The following is a 27,710-nucleotide window of genomic DNA, read 5'->3' on the forward strand; positions in this document are numbered from 1 at the left end:
GACGATTCCACAGACCACATTTATTAGGGACAACTTAGCAAAGGAATTGTTTAGGTTGGTTTTGTCTCTGGGACTCCTCCCAGGGACTCATCCCCAAGGGTGATCCCAGGCCAAGGATCCCACCCAAGGCTGTGTTTGAGGCTGCTGCAGGGGCTCAGCCAGGATCCCCATGGCCAGGGGCTGGGCCCTGGCCCCTCCCTTCATCAGGGCCTGTTCCAACAGGGCTGTCTCGGGCTTGCCAACAGGCTCGAAACCCTCCATCATCAGCCCCGGGAAGGAGCAGAGAGGCAGGAGGGGAGCTCCCAGGGCAGGGTCTGGAACAACAGGTGCAGGGGCTCAGGCCTCCGCCACGGTGAGCAGGAGGGAACGCTCTCTTCTCCTCACAGAGCTGGCTGCGGTCCTGGCACTCTCCCGGCTGACTTCTTATGCACTGGGCTATTCAGATCTGACCTTGGCGTGGGCCACACCGGATGCTGTAGGAGAAGAGAAGCAAGAAGCCACACAGGCTATGAGAGGCGGCTGGGCAAGAACTCTTCCCCAGGCCCCGCCAGCACTGGCTTTCCCCTGCTGTACCTCTGCTGATTCTCAACACCCAATTTCAGGATAAGGAGACTGAGACCCAGAGAGGCCACAGCACCTGCCAAGACCTCCTGGCCTGGCCGGCGCCGCAGCTCACTAGGCTAATCCTCCGCCTAGCGGCTCCGGCACACCAGGTTCTAGTCCCAGTCCGGGCGCCGGATTCTGTCCAGGCCAGCTCTCTGCTATGGCCAGGGAGTGCAGTGGAGGATGGCCCAAGTGCTTGGGCCCTGCACCCCATGGGAGACCAGGATAAGCACCTGGCTCCTGCCATCGGATCAGCACGGTGCGCCGGCCGCAGCATGCTGGCCATGGCGGCCATTGGAGGGTGAACCAAGGGCAAAGGATGACCTTTCTCTCTGTCTCTCTCTCTCACTGTCCACTCTGCTTGTCAAAAAAAAAAAAAAAAAAAAAAAAAAAAAAAGACCTCCTGGCTGCCAGACCATAGGTCAGGGCTCGGCCCCATCTCTAACAGCAAAGTTTGTGATTTTTTTTTTTTAAGATTTATTATTTATTTGAAAGAGCTACAGAGAGACAGGGAGACACAGAGATCTTCCATTTGCTGGTTCACTTCCAAAATGGCCCCCGTGGCCATGGCTGGACCAGACTGAAGCCAGGAGCCAGGAGCTTCTTCCGGGTCTCCCACGTGGGTGCAGGGGCCCAAGCACTTGGGCCATCTTCTACTGCTTTTCCAGGCCCTAGCAGAAAGCTGGATTGGAAGTGGAGCAGCCAGGACTCAAACCTGTGCCCATATGCGATGCAGGCACTGCAGGTGGCATTTTAACCCACTGCACCACAACATGGGCCCAAAGCTTGTGATTTTAACCACTGTGCTAAGAGCCTTAGAAAGGTGCAATGGCAAGGTGCCTACCACAGGGACCCCTGGGGACCCCCAGGGGCTGGGTGCCAGGACACCCAAGGACAGCAAACTCTGCAGATGCTCAAGTGCCTTGCAGAAGACGGCATATGATATAGACTCTACCCCTCCCCCCATAGACTTTCCACCTCCCTAGACTGCTAATTGTGATACCTAATACAGTACATAGGCCGGGTAAATATCTGCTAGACTGTGTTGTTCAGGGAGTAAGGAAAGTCTACGTGTTTGGTACAGACACAGGTTTTTTTTAAGCATTTTCCATCCACGACTGGGTGAACCCGTGGATCTGGAACAGAAGGGCAGTGTACATTTAAGTAAAGGGAAGGAATCCAGCCACAGGAAGCAGCAGAGTTTCCCCTGCCCCCGCCAGAGCGGCCTGCAGCCCGCAGTTCACCCCCAGGCTTCTCGAACCCGGCATGCAGTGTTTCAGAGTCCCCACACGGGGCCGGGCATCTGGCCTTGTGGTTCACATCCGGATGGAGGGCCTGGCTTTCAGTGCTGGCTCCAGTCCTGCAGGCGGCGGTTTACCCTGCTGCACCACAACCTGGGCCCCAAAGCTCCAGCTCCGCTGGTTACGGCCACCCACAGGGGACACCGGCAGTGAGATCCCAGCTCCTGGCTCCCAGTTCCAGCCCTGGTCCAACCCCAGCTGTTGCAGGCCTCTGAGGAGTAAACCAGCAAATGGGTTCTCTCTTTCCTTCTCTCTCTCTCTCTTTCTTTCAAATCAATAATTTTTAATAATCAACCAGCCCTAAAGGCCTTTGAGTTTGTGGCCAGGTCTCTCATTACGCTCACTCTGTTGCCCCCATCTCAAGACGAGGCAGGGGCTGTTAGCGCTGCATGGGGGGAAGGTAGCCATAAAGATGATCGCGCCTCTCACTTCTGACTCAGAGCCACAGGTAGGTGTCGAAGGGCCAGGACGAGCCTGGTGAGGCCCTGCGGCATCACAGGGTCCCAGCGGGCGGAGGGCGTGAGGGGGAAAGAGCCTGTGCAGCTGCAGCTCGGGGTGCAGCTCGTGCGGGGCGGGGCTCTCACGCACCCCTGGCAGATCCTTCTCTGCCGCACTCAGCAGGTGGGACGCGAGCTCAGTGCTGTTCCAACAGGGACAAGCACGGCCCCGCACACCCAGCCCTGCTGAACCCAGCAGAACCCCCCGCCCCCGCCCCTGCCACCTCTGGATGCCAGGCTCAGCTGGGGCCCTGAATCACACTCACCATGGTCATGTAGGTGGCCTCTGATTTCCCACTCGGATCTTCTTCCTCGGTCACTTCCCGTGTAGCTATCGAGGAGTACACGTGTTTCTAGAGGGGGAAGACATGGTACAAGGTTCTTAAACGTCAAGCGTATCGGGGCTCCGTGTCACCAGCATCCTGCATCGCAGCTCCAGTCAGGAGTTCCAGTTGCTCTGCTTCTGATGCGGCTCCCTGCCTGGGAAAGCAGTGGAAGATGGCCCAAGTTCTTGGCCCCTGCCACCCATGTAGGAGACCCAGAAGAAGCTCCTGGCTCCTGGCTTCATTCAGCCTGGCTCAGAGAGGTGGCAGAGCTCCGTGACTCCAAGTCCAGTACTCTTTGTCCGGCTCACAGCTGCCGGAGCTGGGCTGGCTGCTACCCCACTCCACTCCTCACTGGTGCTTATGCTATGGACAAAGGCTTCCTGCGTGCCTGCTCTGTGCCTGGCTCTGGCCTGCGAGCTGAGACATCGGCTGAGTAAGACCGGGTTCCAGGGAGTGAGAATGGCACCCCCTGTGACCACTTAGGAGTGTCGGGCTGGGGCTGCCCCCGCTGCTCCTCTCACCTCTGGCTGAGCCTTCTTCGCGTTCTTCAGGTTCTTTACCATGGCTGCTGAATCTGCGGAACTGCAAGGCAGGAAAAGCAATGTGGACAGAAGCAGCGACACTGTTGGTTCACGGGGGCCCACCTGAGGCACCCCACCCCCACAGCTCTGGGAAGAGACTGGAGGCGGGGCTACTCCTGCAGCTGGCACCACCCTTGAGTCCCGACCCGTGCAGTTCTAATGGACAGCAACTCTGGATAGAATCCTGGCTGGGAAGCAGCCTCCACTCCCTGTTAGCACTCTAACAACTTCTGTCTGTGATGGGATACACAGCGGTGAGTGAATGCATGGGAAAAGGGACCACGAGGTTAGATTTCACCGTCCTCTGCATTTCCCAGGAGTAGGAAGATGTAGTTGAACCAGCAGGGGGCAGCAGATACCAGACTAGACACCAGTTCAGGAGCTCCCAGCCTCTCCCAGGAAAGAGCAGAGTTACCCCCAGAACACCCCAGCCAAGTTGAATTTTGGCTTCCTCCCTGTCCTGGGCCCTTGGCCTTTAATCTCCCCAGCATTTGCCATGAATACTTTTTGTTCTATTTAGGCCTAAAGCAGAGTTTAAAAAAAAATAAGGATTAATGTTAGAAAAGACATTTTTGGGGGGAGGTCTCAACATGGAAATTCTTTCATCACATTTTAAATTATTAGTTGGTGCCAGTGTTGTGGCATAGCAGGTAAAGCTGCTGCCTGTGGTGCCAGAATCCCATATGGCTGCCAGTTCAAGTCCTGGCTGCTCCACTTCCCATCCAGCTCCCTGCTAATGGCCTGGGAAAGCAGTAGAAGATGGCCCAAGCACTTGGGCTCTGTAACCCATGGGAGACCCAGAAGAAGCTCCTGGCTCCTGGCTTCTGCCTGGCCCAGCCTTGATCATTGTAGTCATTTGGGGAGTAAACCAGTGGATAGAAGACCAACCTCTCTGTCTCCTTCTAATCTGACGTTCAAGTAAATAAATATTTTTAAAAATTATAAGTTGTAAGTACATTTTTCCTTTAAAACAATCCATGGCTATGCAACCGGCTGGAGGTTGAAGTTCCCAGTCAGCCCGCACCTCCACGGGCAGCACCTCCTCCTACCACACCACTATGGGTATCTGGCAGTTGCCTCCCAACCTCTCTCGGTTTAAGCACAACAGACTCACAAAGCTTGTTGGGTATATATGCTGCAGAAGTGAGCACTGCATTTCCTTTGTCACACCAATGGGACCACACAGTATATTTTAGACATTCCTATCCCAGGAGTATTATTCCATGCCATCATGTACAGGGTGGTCAGCATTTCCTCAAATGTGAAACTATCGTATATCAGTATTTTTTTTTTTTGAACAAACGTGGAAATGCTGCCCTTCTCGTTGCGGGACACAGAGGCCCAGAGTAGGGAAGGGAGCTGATGGCTGACAGGCTAGCTCTCGACTCTGCTCTCAGCACGGACCACAGCAAAGATGAGGCTACCCAAGCTCAAAACCAAATCAGAGGCCCCAGCACGTGCAAACTTGGCAGACACAGGTACTTCCAGCAGAATCCATGCTCCACTGGGAAAAGTCACTCAAAGGCCAGCTCTGGGGCAGGTGTTGTGGTGTAGTAGGTTAAACCTGCACCTGCAATGCCGGCATTCCATATGGGTGCGGGTTCAAGACCTAGATGCTCCACTTCCAATTCAGCTCCCTACTAATGTGCCTGTGGTCCAAGTGCTTGGGCCCCTGCACCCACATGGGAGACCTGGATGAAGCTCCTGGCTCCTGACTTCAGCCTAGCCCCCCTGGCTATTGTGGCCATTTGGGGAGTGAACCAATGTATGGAAAAAATGTCTCTCCTCCTCCTCTTCTCCCTCCTCCTCCTCCTCTCTTTGTAACTCTGCCTTTTAAATAAATCTTTATTTTAAAAAAGAATCAGCCCTGGGGCTGGCACCGTGGCTCACTTGGTTAATCCTCCACCTGAAGCGCCGGCATCCCATATGGGCGCTGGGTTCTAGTCCCGGTTGCTCCTCTTCCAGGCCAGCTCTCTGCTGTGGCCCAGGAGTGCAGTAGAGGATGGCCCAAGTCCTTGGGCCCTACACCCACATGGGAGACGGGGAGGAAGCACCTGGCTCCTGGCTTCAGATCGGCGTAGCTCCGGCCATAGCGGCCATTTGAGGGGTGAGCCAATGGAAGGAGGACCTTTTTCTCTGTCTCTTTCTCCCTCGCTGTCTAACTCTGTCAAATAAAAAAAAATTAAAAAAAATAAATAAATAAAGAGTCAGCCCAGGAGGAAGCTCCTGGCTTCAGATGGGTGCAGCTCCAGCCGTTGTGGCCATTTGGGGGGTGAACCAACGGATGGAAGACCTCTCTCTCTCCCTCTCTCTCTCTACCTCTCACTGTCTGTAACTCTACCTCTCAAATAAATAAATAAAATCTTAAAAAAAAAAAAAAGCAAAGTGGGTACACAATTTAAAAATAAAATCAGCTCTACTTAGTCTTCATGGCGGAGGGGCTTTCTAATATGTTCCATCCCTTGTTGGGTAAATTGAGGGACACGGGCTGTCCACAGCCAGTGAAGGGCTGACGGCTGTGCCAGGGCATCCGGGCACCCCTGGGAGCACTGCTGCCGTCCACGTCATTTATGGAGGATCTGAGGGCATCGGTGCGGGAACGGCCTCTGGGGGGGGGGGGGTGCGCCTTCCAACGAGGCCGCGGGCCACGCTCCCGATCCAGACCTCTGTCCGCGAGACACCATGCGGATGATCCCAGCGTCATTTCTCTCAGGCAGTGAAAGTGGAAGACCAATTCTCTCAACTATGCTCTCCCTGGAACCCCACTCGGGAGGCAGTCTGTGCCCTCTGGACAATGCCAAGGTGAACGGAGGTGATGCAGAAGCACCTGTCACCTCAGGAGCACGGTGAGCACGGCGCGGGGGTACGCGCGATAACACCTGACGTGACAGCCAGGACGATTCCCTCGAAAATACCCCCCTTCCACGGCAACGGCACAGCAAGCGCCTTGCCGCCCTCTTCCTCTGGGGGTCAGAGGCAGCCCTGCAGCCCTGCCTGCCAACCCAAGGGACAGGGACAGCCCTGTACCTCTTACTGCCGTGGGTCCTCTTCACGATCAGTATCAAGACAGGGAGCAGCAGGATCGTGGCACAGACGATGCCCACCAAGATGAGCAGCTGATTCCCACCCAGGAGTTCAGGTCTAACGGTGGCTGGGACCACCAGTGCTTGGCAAAGGAGAAGAGCAAAGAGAGGGTCTCAGTACCCCAGAGAAGAGCCAAGAGCCCCATCAGTTCTGCACCAAGGAGTAGCAGCCAGGTCAGGAGGCAGAGGGAGAAGGCCAGATCCCAGCCCAGACAGGGACACCGGGAACGCTGCCTCCTTGGATTGAGAACCACGGTCTGACCCCTTGCTTACCCCTAAAACGTAGGTTCAGGTGGAGAGAGAAGCAGTAGCATCTCAACTATCATGGAGCCGCCTTTTACATCAACAACTCTGTTTCACATTTTGGCTTACCAAATCAACTTGAAAAAAAAAATCTTGGGCATTTTAGAAGCTGCTTCTCTCTCTCTCTCTATGGACAAACAAATTTGTCAAAAGAATACATGCTACAAGACTCAGCCCCGTAGTCACGACCCCAAGGAAGGCACCGGAGGCCCATTCCACCCACCCACATGGTAGCCTCTGCTCGTGTCCTCAATAACATCTAAATCTACCAAATTCTGCCTCTGGCCAGACGCCACGAGGCACAGAGATTTGAGCTGAACGGTGCATGGCCGCTGCTTGCAAGCAAGGAGACAAACATGGACGCAGAAGTCCACAGGCTGCCATGGGTACTGGGCACAGGTCTGCATGAGGTGCAGAGGGGCACACGGGGAGGGGCAGCCAGTGCTCTGGGCAGCAGAAGATGAGCATTTGCCAGCAGAAGTTCAACGTGAGTCTTACAGGAAATATCCAGTTTGTTGGGCAGACGATATGGGGAAATGGCAGAAGCGGTGTTAGGCACAAGGTGCGGCACCCTCACCGCATACAGCCATTAGAAACAAGAAATGTCTCCGTGGGTCTGGGGCAAAGGGTGCACCTGTGAGTGCTGGGGGGAGTTGGGCCACAGAGACAACGGGGCCAAGTCGGCAAGGACCTTGATCTCCACAGCCAAGAGCTGGGCCTTGTTTCTGTAGGCAGCGGGGAAACACCACCGAAAGAGCCGAAGCAGCAGAGCGGAATGCTCTGGTCTGCGATTTAGACAGATCACACCGACGGCTACAGGAGATCACACCGACGGCTACAGGAAGCTTAGGGTGCTGGCTGTGAATGAAAGTGGAAATCAATCAGACCCCGACAGCCCAAGACAGAGACGGGGGGGTGGCAGAAGCCAGGAAGGCAGAGCTCCCCCGGAGTCAGCGGTCGAAACGACGACACTCGCTGCTGGGTGAGCTTAGGGGGCACAAGCAAGGGAAGCACCAAGTCCAACCCCCAGGCACCCAGTTAGACGGCCCTGGAGCTGGCGGTGCTGCCGTCTGCACCACTGCGGCGGGCCAGGTGGCTGGGGAGGGGACGCCGGGATAGGTTTGAACATGTTGCATCTGAAGAATTTGTGGAAATTTGGGGTGGGATTGAGCAAAATGAGGGTACTTCACAAAAAGTATGTGAAGGAGTGAGTCCTTAGCCTACTGGCTAAGACGTCCATGTCCCAAATCAGAATTCCTAGAGTCGACACCCAGCTCAAGCTCCTGGCTCCAGCTTCCTGCCAATGCAGACCCTGGGGGCAGCCGCGACAGCGCAGGTGCCTGGGCTCCTGCCGCCCAGGGTGGAGTTCCCAGCTCCTGGCTCTTGCCCCAGCCCATCCCTGGCTCTGCAGGCACCCAGGGCGTGAACCAGTGGATGGGAGCTCTCTCTATGTCTGTCTCTCTGCCTCTCAAATAAATTTTAAAAATTTTGTTTTAAGTTTGTGGAAAATGGAATTAAAAGATAGCTTGAGAACAAAAAGTGCATGCATAATTTTTTCATAATATGCATTTTCAATTAACATGTTGAAGACCCCTTGTCTGCATGGAATTAAAAATATTTTGTACCCAAATACACTTTTCTTAAAACAAAAAGAATCATTTATTTGAAAGAGTTACCGGCCGGCGCCGCAGCTCACTAGGCTAATTCTCTGCCTCACAGCTCCGGCACACCGGGTTCTAGTCCCGGTCGGGGCACCGGATTCTGTCCCGGTTGCCCCTCTTCCAGGCCAGCTCTCTGCTATGGCCCGGGAGTGCAGTGGAGGATGGCCCAAGTGCTTGGGCCCTGCACCCCATGGGAGACCAGGAGAAACACCTGGCTCCTGCCATCGGATCAGCGCGGTGCGCCGGCCGCAGCACGCCGACCACGGCAGCCATTGGAGGGTGAACCAACGGCAAAGGAAGACCTTTCTCTGTCTCTCTCTCTCACTGTCCACTCTGCCTGTAAAAAAAAAAAAAAAAAAAAGAGTTACAGAGAGAGAGATCTTCAACCTGCTGATTCACTCCTCAAACATCAGCAATGGCCGTGGCAGGGCCAGACTAAAGTCAGGAGCCAGGAGTTTCATCCGAGTCTTCTATGTGGGTAGCAGAGGCCCAAACACTTGGGCCATTTTCTGTTGCTTTCCCAGGCATGTTATCAGAGAATTGGATCAGAAGTGGAGCATGGACTAGCATTGTGGCATAGTGGGTAAGAGCAGCCAACTGTGGCATTGGCACCCCATACAGGCACCAGTTCAAGTCTGCTGCTCCACTTCTGACCCAGCTCCCTGCTAACGCACCTGGGACAGCAGCTGAAGATGGCCCAAGCACTTGGGCCCCTGCACACCCATGTGGAAACCTGGAAGCAACTCCTGGCTGTTAGCTTTGGATCAGCCCAGCTCCAGTCATGTGGCCATTTGAGGAGTGAACCAGTGGATGGAAGATTTCTCTGCCTCTGCCTCTCCCGCTCTGTAATTCTGATTTTCAAGTAAATAAACAAATAAATAAACCTTTTTTTTTTTTTTTTTTTTTTTTTTTTTTTTTTTTACTGCAGAGTAGACAGTGAGAGAGAGAGACAGAGAGAAAGGTCTTCCTTTTTCCGGTGGTGCAGCCCCCAATGGCCACTGCAGCCGGCACGCTGCGGCTGGCGCACCGCACTGATCTGAAGCCAGGAGCCAGGTGCTTCCTCCTGGTCTCCCATGGGGTGCAGGGCCCAAGCACTTGGGCCATCCTCCACTGCACTCCCAGGCCACAGCAGAGAGCTGGACTGGAAGAGGAGCAACCGGGACAGAATCCAGCGCCCCAACCAGGACTAGAACCCGGAGTGCCGGCGCCACAGGCGGAAAATTAGCCTATTGAGCTGCGACGCCAGCCCAAAGAAATAAATCTTTTAAAAAGAAGGAGGAGGAGAAAAAAGTGGAGGAGCTGGGACTGGAACAGGCACTCATATAGTGTTGTAGGTGGAGGCTTAACCTGCAGCACCCATATACTGATCTTTTAATTCCATTTTCCATGAGCTTTTTAGGTACCCTCACACACACACAGCCAGCCCTCAGTATCCTAGGGCTCCTCATCTGTAGATTCAGTCAATGGTGTATTAGAAATGTTTCAGAAGAAAAAAGCTGTATCTGTGCAGGCAATTTCTCCCTTGAACAACGTGGTATGTAGCACAGTATACACAGCATTTATGTTGTACTGGGTATTGTAATAATCCAACGATGATTGCAACTATATGGGAAGATGTATGTAGGTTCCATGCAAACACTGTACCATTTTATATAAGGGACCTCAGCATCTGCAAATTTTGGATTTGCAGGGTGGATCATGGAACCAATCTACAGATACCAAAGGATGACTCTGTGTGTGTGTGTGTGTGTATATATATATATATATACACAAGTCGTAGCCAGTATAGGATGCATACGGAAGGTGGTGTCCAGTACCAGTGAGGTAGGAAGGCTGGGGACAGGTGATTAGAGTCATCAGGCTACAGCAGAGGTAGAAGCAGGAGTCAACACGGCACACAGAGGGGCTGCTGGGACACGAGACAGCAAGACAGCAAGACAGCAAGACAGCAAGTACAGCCCTTTAGCAAGTTGTTTGGCTATGCTGAGAGAGAAATGTGGAAATGACTGTGGTGAGTGGTGGTGCTACAATGTGAAATACACCACAAACCATTGAGCTATATACTCTAAGTGTGTCAACTATAGGGTATGTCAATTACAGCCAGGAGCCGTGCTTTAAGAAAAAGAAATACAAGCGAGATAGATAAACACACAGGCAAGAGGAAGAACCAAACCAGTAAGAACAGGAGCAGGTGCAGCTATGTTTGCAGGCAGGGTGGGCAGGGCGGGCAGGGCAGCTGAGTGGCCCCACCATGGCACGCATCTTCCCTGGGAAGCAGAGTGCAGATTGTGAGGGAGAGGCACACCTAGACAGGATGCTCTCAACTCCACCTGCTCTGCTGCCCGCTCCAGCCACAAGCCTGTGCTACCAACAAGGAGGTGCCTCCCTGGACTTGGCTCTCTGGCCCTGGGTGTCACGGTATGCTCCATCCTCCCGGCTCTCCCCAACCCCCAGCCAACCCAAGGGACCTCCTGAAGGCCTCAGTAAGAGGCAAAGTCCACAGGTCACATCCCGACCGCTGGGTTATGGTTTAACGTTAATCCCTCACTTATCAACCTCTCTCGGTCAACACGATTGTTTATTCCCCTGGGCTGTGGAGCACAGTGGCTGCCATAGTACAGAACTTTGGATCAGAAAACCCCTCCGGCTCAGGCTGCACTCCCTGCTGTCCCCCATCAGCTCAGGACCACATTCCCTTCCACCGCCCAGCACCCAGCTCCTCCCTGGAAGCCAGGTAAAGACGGCTTTGGACATGAACTTTGCTCCATCTCTGCGCCCTCATATCTTTACCTGGACAGACCACACTGGCAATGAGAGGGCTCTGGCAGAGGGCTGGGGTTTGCTAAATGTCAGCTCCCTTTTGCTTGGCCCAGCAGCTGGGCCAGTGTTGTGGGGAGGCAAGCAAGGCACCAAAGAAGCCACACTGAATGCGGCATCACTCCCAGGACGGTGCGGGTCAGGACCAGCCCCTGACAGCGGTGCCCTCTTCCATTTTGCATCCTGGGAGCCCCTCCGGCCTGGCCCAGCCTGCCAGCTCTGGCATCCCTCAGCACCCCCACCCCAGTGGAATGTGAGATACTTTCTTCCCGGATCACACTCAGCACGACTGTCTTCCGGAACACCAGGTCCCCCAGGTGGACACTGCAGGTGTAGCTTCCTCCGTCAGACGCCTTCACTTCCCGGAGCACGATGGAGCCATCGTGGCGGGAGATGTCCCCCGTCAGGTTCACACGGTTCTGGAAGCGGCCCCAGCTCCGGGAGTACTCCCCTGGTGTGGTGAGCTTGGGGTGGTAGCGGAGCACGGCCTCCACCTAAGAAGGAAAAGGCAAAAAGCACGAGGTTGTGAGGACAGGGCAGGGCACAAAGATCCCGGGACTCACTAGTGACGGCAACCAGGCAGTGCCGGAAGTAGCAGAGGACATGTCGTGCACGCCCACACACGGGTGCACACCCACACACGTGTGCACGCTCACACACTGCTGGTATTTCCGTCTGAACAGAGGTGTGACAAGGGCAGGAGCGCGGAGCGACTTCCGCTGTTTGCATTCTCCCGTTACTTTTCATGGCACCTCCAGGTGGGTTTCCAAAGAGCCCCTGGAACACGTTGACAGCACAGCTCCTAACGTCTCCTGGAACTGGCTCCTACTAGTCTGTCCCTTTCGAGAAAGGGCAATGCTGCCTTCCTGGTGCTCGTGGACACATCCGTAACTCCTCTTCTTCGTGGAAAACCCACATGTAACCCCCTAAGCCAGTCCTGTAGCCCCTACCACCAAAACACCTCCCCGCCCACCCCCCACCGCTAGAATTCTGGCCCAACCCACCTCTCCCTCGCTGGATCCCTTAGTTCTCTTCCTGCTTGCTCTCCACCACCATCCCTTCTCAGCCCAGGAACCCCCAAAAATGTCAGTCATGCCACTCCTCTGTGTAAAACCTTCTGATACCCCCAGCCCCTTTCTCTTAAAAATATGAGGCCCCACATGACCTGCTCTTCCCTCGCTTCCTCGGGTCACCTCACTCCCGCCACACTGACCTCCTCGCTGCCCCTTGAGTACTGGCCTCAGGGCCCTTGCACTTGCTAACTCCCTGTAACAGGAACACTCCCCTGCCCCCACAGCCCCCAGAAATACACACTTACTCCCTCCCTCGCTTCTACTCTCTGCCGAAATGTCACCTCCTCGCTGGAGCCTTGCTGACCCCCAGTACGAAATGCCGGCAGACCCTGCCTTGCCCTCCCTGACGCTCAGGGCTGCCTGACGCGGTAACGTCAGTTTCTTCCTCAGTTCACTGCCCCACCCCGCCTGCCCCCTCCAGCGGCATGCAGCTGATAAGCGAGTGCAAACCACCTCCTCAGAGAGATGACCTGGACTCTGTTGTAATTTACAAAAGTGACACCTTTTCTAAAACTTTGCATCCTAACTCTCACTACTAACAACAACGTACCCCCTCACAACATAGCTTGCCCCATGGAGCGCCCATGAGCCAGCCCTGGCCCTGGGCCCTGGGGATGCACCAGTCCCAACCCGCCTGACACTCCCACCAAGACGAAGGAAGTTCCCCCATCACATACACGGGGCAAAGGAGCGCAGACAAAATAACTCAAATAGGAGTAAGAATGCGGCCATCCCTACGCTGGCCCGCGGCTTTCCCAGACTCCAGCAGGTCTCCCCGCACTGTGCCATGGACTCTACAAAGAGGAGCAGAGGGGCAGGAGACACCAGACACAGCAGCCAAGTCAGGCACCAAGTGCGCCCCACGTTCACGCTCACCGAGCCGGCAGCTTGCCAACCCTGGAAGCTGAGCTGCTTCTGGAAGATGCTGAGAAGGCCCCGGGACGACCCCTCCAAAGCCCAGGCCCTCGCAGCACCGCCTCGTGGCACACCCTCTGCCCTCTCGGTCCTGCCACCCGCCGCCAGGGCCTCTGCTGCCCCCCCGACACTTCCTCCTCATTACCTTGGCGCGCTCTCCGGAGGAGAACGTCCAGTCCACCTTGGTCACAAGATTGTCTTCCGTGCTCCGGAAAACACACCTCATCACAATCGAATCAGCCACGTGCACCGTGAGCTCTGGGACAAAACAGTAAATCAAGTCAGATCCACGGCATACCCCATAGGAGCCGAAGGTTTTCTAGAGGACAAAGAATTCAGACCAAAGACTTAGCAACAAATCGCTGAGGCCACCGAACACAGCCTGTGTCCTTCCCACAGATGACCCAGACGACCCCGTGTGGGCGCAGTACTCAGAGGCCCCTCACTCAAGCCACAGAGCGCCCCCCCCCCGAGGGAAAGGGGGCGTCCTCTGACTGCACACCCCCTACCGTGGACCAAATACGTCCTGCCGCCTTTCATTCTCTTCCCGTTCCCCTTCTCAGAACTCCCCTGTGCACCCCAACTCCACCAAGTTTGCACGAAAGAAAACACAGAAAATCTAGAAGCCCCGGCTTCCTGTCTGTCACCTTAGATACCCACATCTGCTTAGCATGAGGAGGAAGTGGAAAGTTCTAGAACTCATTTATAACCCACAAAAATAAATCATGGGTCATTTGCTTTAGCTTTTTAAATTCTGTTTACAAGTTGTCTTAGGACTCAGTTCTGGTGTCAGGCCAGGCAGGAAGACAGCTTCCTCTGGACGTTTCTCCTCTCCCCTTTGCCCCCTCCACTGTGCCCCAGTGCCTCGGCTCCTCCCTCTGCCTGCTAGCAGGGGCAGCTGCCACCCGCCACCCCAGATGCACTGCAGAGGCTGTTCGCAGAGATCCTCAACAAGAGGCCACGGGCACAGACGCGTCTCACGTCTCTGCAGCACTCTGAGCTAATCACCCACGAAGGCAACACAGAAATGAAAGGCAGGAGAGGACAGCGCGACGCAAGCCTAGGTCTTCGCTGAGCAGAGATCCTGCAAAGGAGCGTGAGTGTGCGCTCAGCAAAGCCCAGGAGGAAGGCGCTGACCTCTCCTCCAAACCGCGGCCCCCACGAGTTCACTTCCTGCCCAGCAAGACAGAAGCACAAGGGGAAGAAAGGGAAAGAAAATAAAGAAAATATTATGAACTCGAAATCCAATGCAGGGAACTATTTTGAAAATTCAAAAAATTCACTCCAAAGAATACCGGGGGTGGGGGGGAGGGGGAGGCGGGGTATAGCATGCTCTATCCACACGTTAGGGACTGAACGCTGTTTTTAAAATGCACTGCTAACAACTGCATACTCTGAGGCCTACCGTGCATAAGACAGATGCCAGACCCCTCACCCACAGGAGGTGAGGCAGGTACTGTCACTCACCCATTCTGCAGAGGGGAGAGGCAGACAGCCCAGAGCCTCCTGGCCAGCATACAGCAGAGCCAGGGCTGAACCGCAGCCCACCTACACACAAAGCCTGAACCAATGGAAAAGGAAGACCTTTCTCTCTGTCTCTCTCTCTCACTGTCCACTCTGCCTGTCCAAAAAAAAAAAAAAAAAAAAGTGGGGTTTCCACACGGGAGGCGGCAAGCTCCACAGAACGACTTTCCCCGGAGCTACAAGGCACACATCGCAGGCTGGGTCTATCCTCATTTTGGCTGGATGCAGAAATAAATGCAGGTTGCCCCAGCGGTTCCCCGGGGATCATCTGACTGCCCCTGTCCCCACAGCTTCTTCAACTCTTGGAACGGCCTCCCTTTTGTACCTCCGGGAAGGCAAAGGCACCCCTCGTGCAGGCTATGCTTGTCTACACATGTGTTCAAGTACAGCGCCAAAGGCAAAGGCACACAGAGAAACAGAAGAAATCCTGGGGCACACGGGGATCTGATTTGCTTCCTCCTCCTGGAGAAACAGAGCACCGAAATCACAAGGAAAATGGCAATAAAATTAAAGTAGGAAAATTAGGAGACCAGCCAGAAGCCAGCGTCTGCAGCTCCGCTTCTCAGAAATAAGATTAGGCTGAGGGATAGCAATTCAGTTCCAGAATTGCCCTCATGTGACAAATGCTTATTGACTGCCAACTCTGTGCCAGCGCTCGGGCCAGGACTCATCGGAGACCAAGGACATGGAGCAGAGCAGGGCAGAAGTGACTGAGCAGGTGTGGGGAGTGCCCCCAGGAGAAGGCAGCTGCTCTGAGGACCATCACAATGCCAAGCACCAGAGGGCCCAGCTGGTAGATCCTGGCTCCCTGCCTGAACCCCAAACTCCTCCATCCCAAACTTGTAAAGAAGGCACCCAGGTCTGTGGCTTTCAAACTTCTATTCATTGAAATATTTTGATTTAGGAATGATTATATCGATAGAGAGAAACTGGATTTTAGAGACGCTGGGTGTCAGTTGGATTGGATCTCAACAGTTCATTATAGAAGAGGGATGCAGGGTTTGGTGTGCTGGTGCAGCAGGCAGAGTCACCACCTGTGACAGCGGCAGCCCCTCTCAGAGCACCAGTTTGAGTCCCGGCTGCTCTGCTTCCTACCCAACTCCCTGCTAACGTGTCTGGGAAGGCAGCAGCAAACCGCCCAAGTGCTTGGGCCCCTGTCACCCACACGGAAGACCTGGACGGAGTTCCAGGCTCCTGGATTCAGCCTGGCCCCAGCCATTGTGCCCATTTTGGGAAGTGAACCAGCAGATAAAAGAACTCTTTCTTTCTTTCTCTCTCCATCTCTCTTTGTCAATCTGCCTTTCAAATAAATAAATAAGAACAATTATTTACACGATGAAAGATTTCAGAACTTCAGTGGCATAGGTAGCTTCATGCAAGGCCATTTCAATAGTGATTTATTTTAGTCTACATGCTTCCCAAGAATGTCACCATCTTAAATAAGAAATACTATCAGTCATTAAAAATACAATGAAATCTTTTCACCTGTGACAATATGATTGGAACTATAGGTCGTCGTCTTAAGTGAAATAAGCCAGCAAGCACAGAAAGTGTCATGTGACCTCACTCGTATGTGCAGCCTTTTATAAAAGGGTGCTCTCATCTCATACAAGTGACATGTATAACAGTGGGGGGCCGGCGCTGTGGTGTAGTAGGTTAAGCCTCCACCTACAGCACCGGCGTCCCATTGGGGCACCAGTTCCAGTCCTGGCTGCTCCTCTTCTGATCCAGCTCTCTGCTATGGCCTAGGAAAGCAGTGGAAGATGGCCCAAGTCCTTGGGCCCCTGTACCCACATGAGAGACTGGGAAGAAGCTCCTGGCTCCTGGCTCTGGATCTACCCAGCTTCGGCCGTTCGGTGCATTTGAGGAGTAAACCAGTGGATGGAAGATCAATCCCTCCCTGTCTCTCCCTCTGTCTGTAACACTGCCTCTTAGATAAATAAAATAAACCTTTAAAAAAAAAAAAAAGTCAAATGGTGGTTACAGAGGCTGGGGAGGGACAGGGGAGCGAGGGGTAGAGAAGGATGGATTGACAGGCACTAAGCCACGCTGGAAGTCAGCAAGAAGTTCGGGTGGCTACAGGGACTGTTACCGTGCTGTCTATTAAACTAGAGGAGAGCATTTTGGATAGAGAAATATGAAACGTTTGAGGAGAAGGATATGTTCACACCGATTACACTTTACACAACATAAACAGGTATCGAAACAGCACCTGCTAGCCTATAAATAAGTACAATTTTTATTTGTATGGTAAGAAAATATTTTTTTTCAAAAGAACAGACGCAGCACTTGTCATCGACAGCTGCTTTGGCACATCTGTATTCTAGGCGACAAGCTCCTCGTCCGGCTGTCTCCGTGACCCATGGACGGTGTTTCCCAGCCCCGCCTGGCTGCTCATGGTTGCCGGCCAGAACTTTCCCTCCTTCCCTACAGTACCACGTGTGCGCCTGGCAGCCAACATGCCAGGAAGAAAAGCAGTGCCCCAAACGGCTGCCTGGCTCCTGCGCTCACTTTCAAACTGCTTTAAAGCAGCGGAACCCGCTCCTGCAAAGTCTCATGTGGCAGTCCAGGCCTTATACCAGCCCCACCCTGTCCTCACCTTTGTGCCACCCGGGTTCCCAGGTGAGTGGGGCTGGGGCTGGGGGCGTCTGCAGGGCACAATTGAAAGCTCTGGATGGACTAAAGCCATTGCCACTGTTTACCGATGGGAAATGAGGTGCAAACAAGCAAGATGTGCCGGTTTCTCTTGTAAGCCCCGGAACTCCTAGCACACAATGCGGACGTGGCACCAGTGTGTGTAACCGCTGGCAGCTATGAGGGCGCAGGGAGAAGGCTGCGGACCCCACTGCCAGAGATGCAAGTGCTCTTTATGCCATTTAACAGATGCGTCCTTGGGCTAGTTCCTTAACCTCTCCACGAACAGCTCCTGGCCTCTTGCACCGCGGGGGCCTGCCCCTGCCGAAGGATGCGCCCGCGTACCTCTGGGCTCCTCGGGCAGCACGTGCAGCACCACTGCCTTCTTGAACACGGCACTCTCCTTTTCCAGGCGCATTTCACAGGTGTAGGTCCCCTGGTCAGCCTCTTGCACCTCTTGGAGCAGCAGGGAGCCAACCTTGCGCAAGATGTCCCCCGCCAGGCGCGCACGGTTCTGGAAGCGCCCCACAGGCACGCTGAGGTTGGCATAATAGTAGAGCACGTATTCATCCTGAGAGCCACACACGTGGGAGGGAAGCGAAAGAGCTGTCAGACCTGGGAGGCTGGATTCCAAAGGCCTTGTCAGGGTAGTGTTGGACCTGGTGGTTGGGACACCGGAGCGGCTGCGTTCAAGGTCTGGCTCCACTCCTGATGCCAGCTTCCTGCTAATGCACACCCCGGGAGGCAGAGGGTGACGGCTCAAGTGACTGGGTCCCTGCCATCTCTGAGGGAGACCTGGGCATTTAGGGACTAAAGCAGCAGGTTCATTCTATCTCCTTCTCTGCATGTGTGTCTGCCTCTCAGATAGATAAACAAACAAACAAACAAGAGATCCTGGTCTGTGGAGGCAGCCTAATTAGGAGCAAATCCTCAGGGAGTAATTACAAGGTGCCAGGTGACGCGCTCAGTGACTCACTGGCTGCAAGGACAAGTGAGAAACTTGGCTCCCATTTTTGTTTCTTGCAACCTAAGATGTAACACCTCTGATGCTGGCCCTGGGCACGCCAGCTGACAGTTTCTGAGGACCCATCTTTCAGGTTCACCCTATCTGCCATCACGGCCCCTATGCCGTGGGGATGGAATTCATGGCTGAATTCCACTGGGCCTGTGGGCTGGCGCTCCCGGCAGCCGCTGCTCTGGCTTCCACCGCCCTCCAGGCGGCACATCACAAGGAGTCAGGGGCAGGAAGTAACAGCAGGCTAGGGGGCAAGCCCTGGGGAGGTGTTACTTCTACTCAGACCAGGGCTAAATCTCTCCTGTACTGATAAATACTGATTTGACGCCAGTGGGATGACAGAGGTCACAGGGAATGCCCCAAAGGCAATATTTCATTTGCAAATGCTGGCATGTTGCTGCTAGTAAGAAATCACCAAGGACCCTGACATACCCAGCTGGCCACACAAGCTCTCATGAGATCCTTCCTGCCTCCTGGTTCCTACTCTCAAATAGGAACTTTGCCCAGTCACGCTGCATTGGCCAGTCTCCACATTTCAAGCAGCCACGGAGAAGAGAAGGGTGATTCCCCACAACACAGAGGAAGTAGGGTGCTGAATGAATCTGCCCCCTCTCACCCCAAGAGAGATCACGGTGGCATCTGTGCTGTGCCCAGGCCGGAGTTCCTCTGCTTAGACCACGGGAACCGCTCCTTCACCCACCCGTGCCAGTGCACAAACAGCAGGAGACGCCTCGTGGATGTCCCATCAGACCTCAGCGACCTGACAGTTGAGCACTAACATTATATAATCACCCTCCTCCTCACAGATCTGGAAGCTGAAGCTCAGCGAGCCTGAGAAACACCCAGCTGGAGCTGCCCAGCAAAGCGGCTAGGTGAGGAGGGGGTGCAGGGATGACCCCCAAACACCCACCCCGCCCCGGCACAGCACCACCTCGTGGCACCCCCTCTGCCCGCTCAGTCCTGCCACCCGCCGCCAGGACCTCCGCTGCCCCCCCCCCCGACGCTTCCTCCTTGCTACCTTGGCGCGCTCTCCGGAGGAGAACGTCCAGTCCACCTTGGTCACGAGTTTGTCTTCCGTGCTCTGGAAAACACAGCCCATCAGAGCCGAATCACCCACATGCACTGTTAGCTCACGGGTGGAAACAATCGGGTCACTCAGGCCCCAGGAATAATCTATGAGTCAAAAGCAAGAGACACATGGCTTAGACGAATACCCTCAACACCAAAAATCACTATCAACCACGCAGTACTGGACCACCACCCACCCCCACCCAAGGGATGCAACACGGACCACCCACGTACCCAACTGCACCTCAAACCAGGCGGCCCCAAGGCTAGGAGAAGCATCCTCTGGTACCTCGAGGGCTCAGGTCATCCAGTGCCATGGATGCTATGCGGCTCCCTCCCAGCTGGTCCCTTCCCCCTTTCCTTCCAGAATTCTTCCTTCCAGGGGACACTCGGAACTGCCTCCTCGCTGGTGGTCCATCTAGACACTCACATCCACTTACCACAAACAGGAAATAGCATGCGTCTTGCTCTTAAGTTTCCCATGACCCCCTATCTGAAAAGCCAGTTCAGGGATAGTTTTGGTCGCCTTTCTCTCTCTCTCTTGCTTTAATTCTTTGACAAAAACCTGCCCCTGCATTTGCTGCAGTGCAGGCCGTTGTGCAGGTCATTGAAACTGGGCCAATACAGAGTACAGCTCTCCCTTTGAGCTCCATTGGCTTTGCCCTCTCCCAACCCCGCTCCCTCCCACAGTGCCACCAGCCCTGGCTCTTCAGCCTCTGGGTGCCGGCACCCATGGACCACTCCCTCTCCATATCTCTATGTTGCTCAAGGAATTGCAAGAGGTCATGAAAAGCAAATACCCTAGCATCAGTATTTCTGCTCTCATCAGTTACGATCTATGCAGAGAGAAAACAAAATAGAGAAAGACAAATTTAGAAGCTGCCTGGCTCATACAAAGAGGAGCCAAGCAAACGCATATGGGAAGGGACAGACGACGTGCCAGTCTCTTCATCCAAGCTGTTTCCCTGAGAGAAGAGAGCTGACTTCCTGCCCAGCAGCGGGCCCACAGTAGGGAGGCTGGAAAAGAAAACATGAACTGCAAACCCTTCGCAGGGAGTTATTTTGAAAGAAATCAAAATTAGCTGCAACAACTAGATGGAATTTTCCTGTGAGGAAGAACTGAGCAAGTCCCCGTGTGGCTAAAGGTATAAGGAGGGCATTTCCGCTCTGTACGTACAATCATGGATTTTTCAAAAGCAACAGCAACAACCAAAGCAAAGAGGAGCTCCTGTCTGAAGGGTGACCTTAGTAGAGAAACAACCAAATAAAACGAGGCTTTCACAGAGGAGGCCACGCGCTCCAGAAAGACCTGCAGAACACCTTGGGGCCACCAGGCCACCACCCACAGGGCTTGGATGGGCAACTCTCTGGAGAGGAGGGCAAACACAGCAGACTTCTCCACAGGCCTCTGGGAAACAGTCAAACACCCTCCGGCACAGTTATCACCCTGCTTCCATGAAAAACAGTCTACTGCAGATTACACACATGTGCAGGTGTGTACATGCGTGTACATGTGCACACATACATGCTATGTGTGCGTGTGTGTTGCATGTGTGTACATGTGTGTATGCATGTGTGTGCATTGTGCATGTGTATGCATGTGTGTACTTTTGTGTGTGCTTGTGTGTGCATTGTGCATGTGTGCGTGCATGTGTGTGTGTACACTTTCTGTGCCTGGAACTGGAGTGAGGTATGTACTTTGCTAAGTCAGTGTTCAAGCTGCCCTCCACAGTTGGAATAATAATAATAAAGAGAAAACTAGAAGGCTAGGAGCGCCAAGCACCTGATTCCTTTCTTCTCCCCACCGAGCATCCCTGGGATAAAGAGGCCAAGGAGAAAGGAGAGGCAGCGCTGAGCACCCCACCGAGGCACACCCGGGAGACCCAATCTGGCTAAGGAGAAGGCAGGGGCACGCCCCAGGGAAGGGGTGCTGTGGATGGAAACCGAAGCCTAAGGAAGCCTTGGGCAACACTGGCAGCGGGGAGGGAGGGTTCCAGACAAAGGAACCACAGGAAGTTGGGAAAGAGCTGTGTGCACGTGAGGAGGCGTGCGGAGGCAGGCGCGTGCGGCCACAGCCCGAAACAAGGAAAGGGATCTGGGCAATCTCAGTTCCAGATCCGGGCTGCTGCGGTTTCAGAAGACGGCAACTGGAAGTACAAGCATGCTGGGGAGAGACTTGCTTTGTGTCATGCAACAGGGCCCCAGGACGCCTGCTCAGTGGGGACTCAAAGGCCTTCTGTGTCTGACAGAAACAGGGGAAGACCCCACTTTCCAAGGAAGGCTTGCGACCTGGCTTCCCAGTCAGCTGCTTTGGCAAAACTCTGCAGCTTCAGGTTAAGGCTTCTGTTTTCAACAACCCCAGGGGGTGAAGATACACAAAAACGGGTTTTTGAAACGCATGAGACTTATGAGAAATTAAATACTCCTCTCAGGCCTTGGCTTCTACTTACTCAGTAACACCAAGTTCAGGATGAGCGTCACCAGGCAAAACATGCTGCTGTCAACTCTGCGATCTTAAGACAAAAGAGAACAAAGTCAGACCTTCACTATCCAGTTCGCTGATTTAACCACCCGTGAGGGGTGCAATATTGAACAAGAAAGACAGGGTCCTGGCCCAGCTGCAGTTCTCAGCTGGGAGAAGTTGGGGAGAAGAGCAGCAAATGAAGGGATAAAGAAAATAATACAAGAGGCTGACAGCGCTCTGATGAGACAAAACCCAGCGGTGTTGGGACAGCTGCTTGGGGGCTGCATCAGACTGGCCCTAAGGGGAGAGAGGATGAAAGCTGCTTTTCAAGGGGTGGGGGGAGCAAATGATTACAGCCAAGTCCTTGAGGTGCGAACCCGAGGCATTCCACAACCTGAGCGTTTCACACGAAACAAAAATGACGGATGCCAGCCCGGACTTGTCATCCATGACCCCAATCAGTTAGAATTCCTACTTTCAGTGAGGAATGTGCAGGCCATGTGGGAAAGGAGATGTAGGAATAAGGGGGAGAAATGTAAACCCAGTTGAGGAGTTAACCAAAGGGTGGGACACGAAGAAGCCATACGAAAGGCCCACAGGGAGGGTTGGGGGTGGGGGGTTGTGTATGGTGGTTTTTTTTTGTTTTATTTTTTTGTTTTTTTTTTTTTTTACTTTTTTAAGGTAGAATAGCCTATAGTGGAATGAGAATTGCACTTTGCATGGGCAAAAGTATTTCTTCAATGTCTACATTATCTCTGTGGCGTTACCAGCTCCTGGAAAAGCATTCCCTATTCCACACAATGATCCCAAACTCTCTTGGTCAGACAAAAGACCCCAGACTCCAGGGAGTCCCAGTTCAGCTGGTCAAGGCTTCCCACTGTGGTGCTGGGTGTCAGGTGTGACCCCTGCACCCTCGCCGCCCCGCCACTGGAAGATTCCACCTGAGAACCTGCCAGGAGCAGAGGTCTCGTCACTTCGTCGACAGCAAGGCACCCAGCCGCCTCTGCTGGGACGTCTGGCACGTGGCGTGGTCGTTTTACTTGGTGAAGATGATTACCCAAGAGAGTCCTCACTTGTGTTTTAATCAACGCAGTCCTCCACTCCGAAAATCAAGGCCAAACCGTCCAAGGCGGTTCCTTCCTGAGGTCCCCCCTGTGCAGAAAAGTCAGCGGGGTTCCCTGATCCTCAGTTTCCTTGCCTCTAACATGAAATAACAATGCAAAAATCACACAGGATAACGCGAGTGACAGCGTTTCAAAGCCCAGGGAGTGTTACCCTAGAACACCCTGTTTCTGGGGACCTAGGAGTCAGGTAGCAAAGTCTCCAGGTCAGGGAACTTTCAGACTGTGAGCTTCCACCCCTGTAAGAACAGCAAATGACGGATCCGAACACACAAGAACTACCTGTCTCCACTCTGAATTCCACGGGACAATGTAGACGGGCATCACATGGATGCAGATGGACTGAGAGGCACATTAAGTTTCCCCAACTAGAAGCACCACTACAGAAAACACAGCTCTCTCCAGAGACGGCCACAGCGCTCCTCATGTTTCAGGCCATGCACCTCACCCCACGCACACTCACGCGTGACCGAGAGCCATCACGGCCTCCTCTACACACAACACGCCCTAGCTTTCGGTCAGCATATCCAGGCCATCTGAGACCCCCGCTACCTGCTGGCTGAGTCCTTCCCCGGGCCGTGGGTGTTGTCCCTTCTCTGCCCAGCAGACAGCACGCAGCTCTGGTGCCTACCCCACCATCTGCACGGAGCCGCGATGACCGCTCTGCCTGCCACCAACCCCTACTCAAGTCTGTACACTCTCAAGAGCCTGACTCTGCGTCTTGCAGAGTCGTGTCCCATCCCGAGCTACTGCACCTGTAGCGTGCCTGGCACATGCTGCACAAATGCCCACAGCTGCCCGTGTAATCATCAACATCAACATAAAGGCATCCTGCCACCCCATTGCTCCGCTCCAAGAGGAAACCAGTGACCCTACAAAGATTCTGAATCTAGTCGCCAAACCTGAATCACTAAGAGACACACCCAAAACCACTTTCAAACAAATTCTAAGAAACATGCACCCTATCTGATTACCAAAGAGACCCATTTTCAGTTCTAACCATTCCAGCACACGCTCCGAACCCAGCGTGAGCGAAGAGCAGCAGTGATTCCAACGGAAAAAGCACTGAATTGGGTTTTAAAACAATTTATCTTCTGGGCTCAGATCTTCCATTCACTGACTCTTTGACCCCTGGGAAAAGCATTCGACCTCCCTGAGCGTTGTCCTCAGTGTTAAAGGCTCAGACCCCTATCTTGTCTTCCTACGTAATAGAGCATTACACCAGAAAGCGGGAGTGCAAGAATGCAACCACCCAGAGAAGGCCCTGCACCAGGCACTGTCGGAGTGCCTTCCGCATTAACTCACTAGTCCTCACCACAATCCTGAGTCAAGGCCTTGGAGACGAGGAAACTGAGGCACGGATCGTAAAGTGAGTTGTCTGAAAAACACAGAGCAGCAGCAGTACCTGATCCAGGGTTCATACAAGCCTGTGTTGGGGCCATGGCACGCGGCAAAGCTTCTCTGTGGAACCATATTCTGCTACCCCCGACCGACTGCTCCTCCAACTCCCACAGCTTGCGCGCTCCCCTGTTAGCCCCTCCTCATCTTTCAGCTGCCAAGTTAGAATGTCACCTCCTCAGGACACGCCTCCACAGCCATCTCTTTTGGGTCAGATCCCCTAACCAAATGTCTCACTACACTATCTTTCTCTTAGGGCATCTGTCACAAGTTCTAATTCTCTATGTTTTGTGTGCTCGTTTGAGTAAAGCCTTGCTCTCCATCCCCTCACCCCCACTAAGACCAGAAGCTCTACTGGGCCAAGAGCACTGCCCACATCCACGGCATCTCCAGCACCGGCCCAGGTGGAGGCCCACAGGAGCACCGAGCTACTACTCGTCAGACGAGCTCAGGACACTGGACATCCACCACCAACACTCTAGTCAAGCTTCAGTTCCCCAGTCAGTTGGCGATGACGCAGAGGTTCCTATTGTTATTGATCCCGTCATCACTTACCAACCAGGGATGCAAAAAATTCTGAGAAGGGCATCGTTCGGTGCTTTTCTTACTGTGTGACCATGATCGAGTGTACAGACACAAACTGCAATGTCGGGAGGCGATACAACCTTTTGGGGCCACCACTGTATAAACAACCCACTGGTGACAAAACTACCATCATGCACTGCATGACTCCACACACACACACAATTCTGAATTACAGATACATGAGTATATGGTTACAAAATTCTGAATTTCATATATATATATACATATATAATAAATCTCAGTTTTTAAACATCCAACAAAAGCATTCAGAAGCACCTTGATAATAATAGGTATCATTTAAATGTTTAACTTCTACCTGCTTCCTTCTCTTTCTGGATACACAGTGACCTCCTCAGAAGGTATTTTTGAGATACTTCTGCAGAGTTCGTCATCTCAATCCTGATCTTTCATGACATGACTTCTGGAAGGGGTCGTCTATTGCTCCTGGAGGGTTACAACCATCAGATCCCCTTCCCTATTCTTATGAGTGTAGAACAGTTGTTACCCTTGGCACAACTAAGACAGAGCAAACTTCAGAAGGTAAGCTCACAACAACGACCCTACCACACAGAATAGGAAAACTACCCCCAAATATCACAATAATGCGAGGTAAACTAGAACAGCAGTGCTGGCTCAGTCAGGAGTTTGTCCCCAGTGGGGATAGCCCACCACCAAGCCAACAGACACCTGCCCAGCGTCCCCTCGCTCACGCCACCCGCCCAGCTGCAATGCTAAGTCCCCCTCATCTCTCTTCATAGTGCCATGTATCTCCAGGCTCTCAGATGCTTTTAGGTATAAAACATACATCAAGAAGTTCATGGAGGGGCCAGTGCTGTGGCGTAGTGGGTAAAGCCGCCATCTGCAGTGCTGGCATCTCATATGGGTGTGGGTTCAAGACCCGCTGGTCTACTTCCGATCCAGCTCTCTGCTGTGGCCTGGGAAAGCAGTAGGAGATTGTGCAAGTCCTTGGGCCTGTCCTTGGGCCCCTGCAGCCATGTGGGAGACCTGGAAGAAGCTTCTGGCTCCTGGCTCCAGATCAGCCCAGTTCCGGCTGCTGTGGCCATCTAGTGAGTGAACCAGTGACTGGAAGACCTCTCTCTCTCTCTCTCTCTCTCTGCCTCTCTGTAACTCTGCCTTTCAAATAAATAAATAAATCTAAAAAAAAAAAAGTTCACAGAAAATGGAATTAAAAGATAGGATTATTTTTGAAACAAAAACAAATTGAAATCCCTGCATATGGAGAGGGCTTCAAAAAGTCTGTGGAAAATGGGTATTCTGAAACAAACTCCTCATGGATTTCAAACAATTTTGTACCAAAATAAACCTATTTATCTCGTATTTCTGAGTTCCATGAACTTTTTGAAGTATCCCTGTACAAGTCCATGTAATGACTCTGAGGTATAAACCTCTTAAATTGTGCTCTTGCTTTTTGTTGCGAGGTTACTTGGTACAGACTGGCGACAGCACGGCTCCTGTGACACAGCGCAGGTTACATCCTCCAAGCCTCCACTGGAATGGCACCTTGGAAGCCATCAGGGACTCCAACTGCTTCCTGCAGACCCGATTACACCTAAACCACCTTACACAGTCTTTCCCAAGGTCAGGGTTACCCCAGGGACGTGACAAGTGAGGATGAGAACCTCACTCTCTTGGGAGGTTTGCATTCCTGGCTCCTAAAGGCTAGAGGTTTTCACATCTACAATGGAGAGAAGAACAATGAAGGAAGGGTTTTGCCATGAGCTCAAGGAGAACCAGTCACGGCTCTACCTACAACCACGGGCAACTTCAAGCTGAAAATTAATTATCGTCATTGCCATTTACTCTTCTACCACGAGCCCACCCTCCTTTTCTTTTTTCTGAGGCTCTTAACCTAAGTCGCTCTACACTACGGAAACTAAAACTGCACACACCAGACCACCTTATGACAGTGGCCCTACAAAGACGGAGAGTTGTAGGACTGTGGCCTCTCGATCCTAAAGGCTTGCCAGATCAGCCAGCCTTCTCCCCGGCGAGACGTTCAGACAGTGGGTGGACAGGCACACAGCAAGGGCTTACCTGAGATGCAGGGGCCCAGGAGGGGCTGTGCACTGAGCTCTTGGGCAGCAGCACTTCCCACACTGCACCGAAGAGACTTCTGCCAGTGCCGCAGGTCAGACTCAGTGCAAGCCAAGTGTATGCGTGCTGAGCCTGCTGCCGGCACACAAACCGGAACCTCCAAGTCAAGCTTCTCCTTTCAGTCAGCTGGCCCCCTAGCCACTTTTTTAGATTATGCTTCCATCCTCCAAAGGGCTAATAAGCTCGGCTCACGTGGGCGAGCCCCACAGCCCAGCCTTGTGCAGGTGTCACCCACTTCCGCACGACGAGCTCTCTGAAGGGGGGCCTGATGGCATTCGGCACACCTTTGCTGAGGGGCAGTCAGCTTCGTGCACACAGAAGACAAGGATTTAAAAGGACCACGAAACATTTGGCTCTGGGTTTGGGATACGGCAGCCTCTCAGTTCTTCTTTCAACACACAGGTGCAATAAAGCCAGGCCATCACCCAATCTCTGGGTCCAAAGATTCGCACCTCAGTCCTGCAGCTCCCCAGCCAGACATGCAGATCTCCTCTGATCACGGGAGAGCAGTGCCGAGGCCTGCAAGTTGCTCTCCTAGAGAACCCCTCGTGCGCCTTGCACATCCTGAGCACGCACAGCCTTAAAACTCACCACTTCCAGATGACGGATCCTGCTGGACACACTTT

The 27,710-nt window shown here is 53.4% G+C and overlaps 1 protein-coding gene across 4 annotated transcripts; it reads right to left on the reverse strand.

The window, feature by feature from the left end:
* Window positions 1–27,232, reverse strand: JAML (junction adhesion molecule like). Of its 4 annotated transcripts, none has more exons than XM_008249431.4 (10): window positions 27,025–27,232; window positions 21,852–21,914; window positions 19,352–19,506; window positions 17,664–17,889; window positions 13,306–13,418; window positions 11,435–11,666; window positions 6,336–6,474; window positions 3,249–3,309; window positions 2,668–2,754; window positions 1–473 (listed from the first exon to the last, which is right to left on the reverse strand). In XM_008249431.4, the coding sequence occupies exons 2-10, from the start codon at window positions 21,892–21,894 to the stop codon at window positions 381–383; spliced, it is 1,149 nt and encodes a 382-aa protein (XP_008247653.2). In that variant the 5' UTR covers window positions 21,895–21,914; window positions 27,025–27,232; the 3' UTR covers window positions 1–380. The 4 variants fall into 4 exon arrangements, with proteins under 4 accessions (XP_008247653.2, XP_008247647.2, XP_051691968.2 ...); XM_008249425.4 differs by lacking the exon at window positions 27,025–27,232 and adding an exon at window positions 24,392–24,503; XM_051836008.2 differs by lacking the exon at window positions 27,025–27,232 and adding an exon at window positions 23,539–23,728.
* Window positions 27,233–27,710: the final 478 nt, after the last annotated feature.

The sequence above is a fragment of the Oryctolagus cuniculus genome, chromosome 1 (assembly GCF_964237555.1).
Source record: "Oryctolagus cuniculus chromosome 1, mOryCun1.1, whole genome shotgun sequence".
NCBI lineage: Eukaryota > Metazoa > Chordata > Mammalia > Lagomorpha > Leporidae > Oryctolagus > Oryctolagus cuniculus.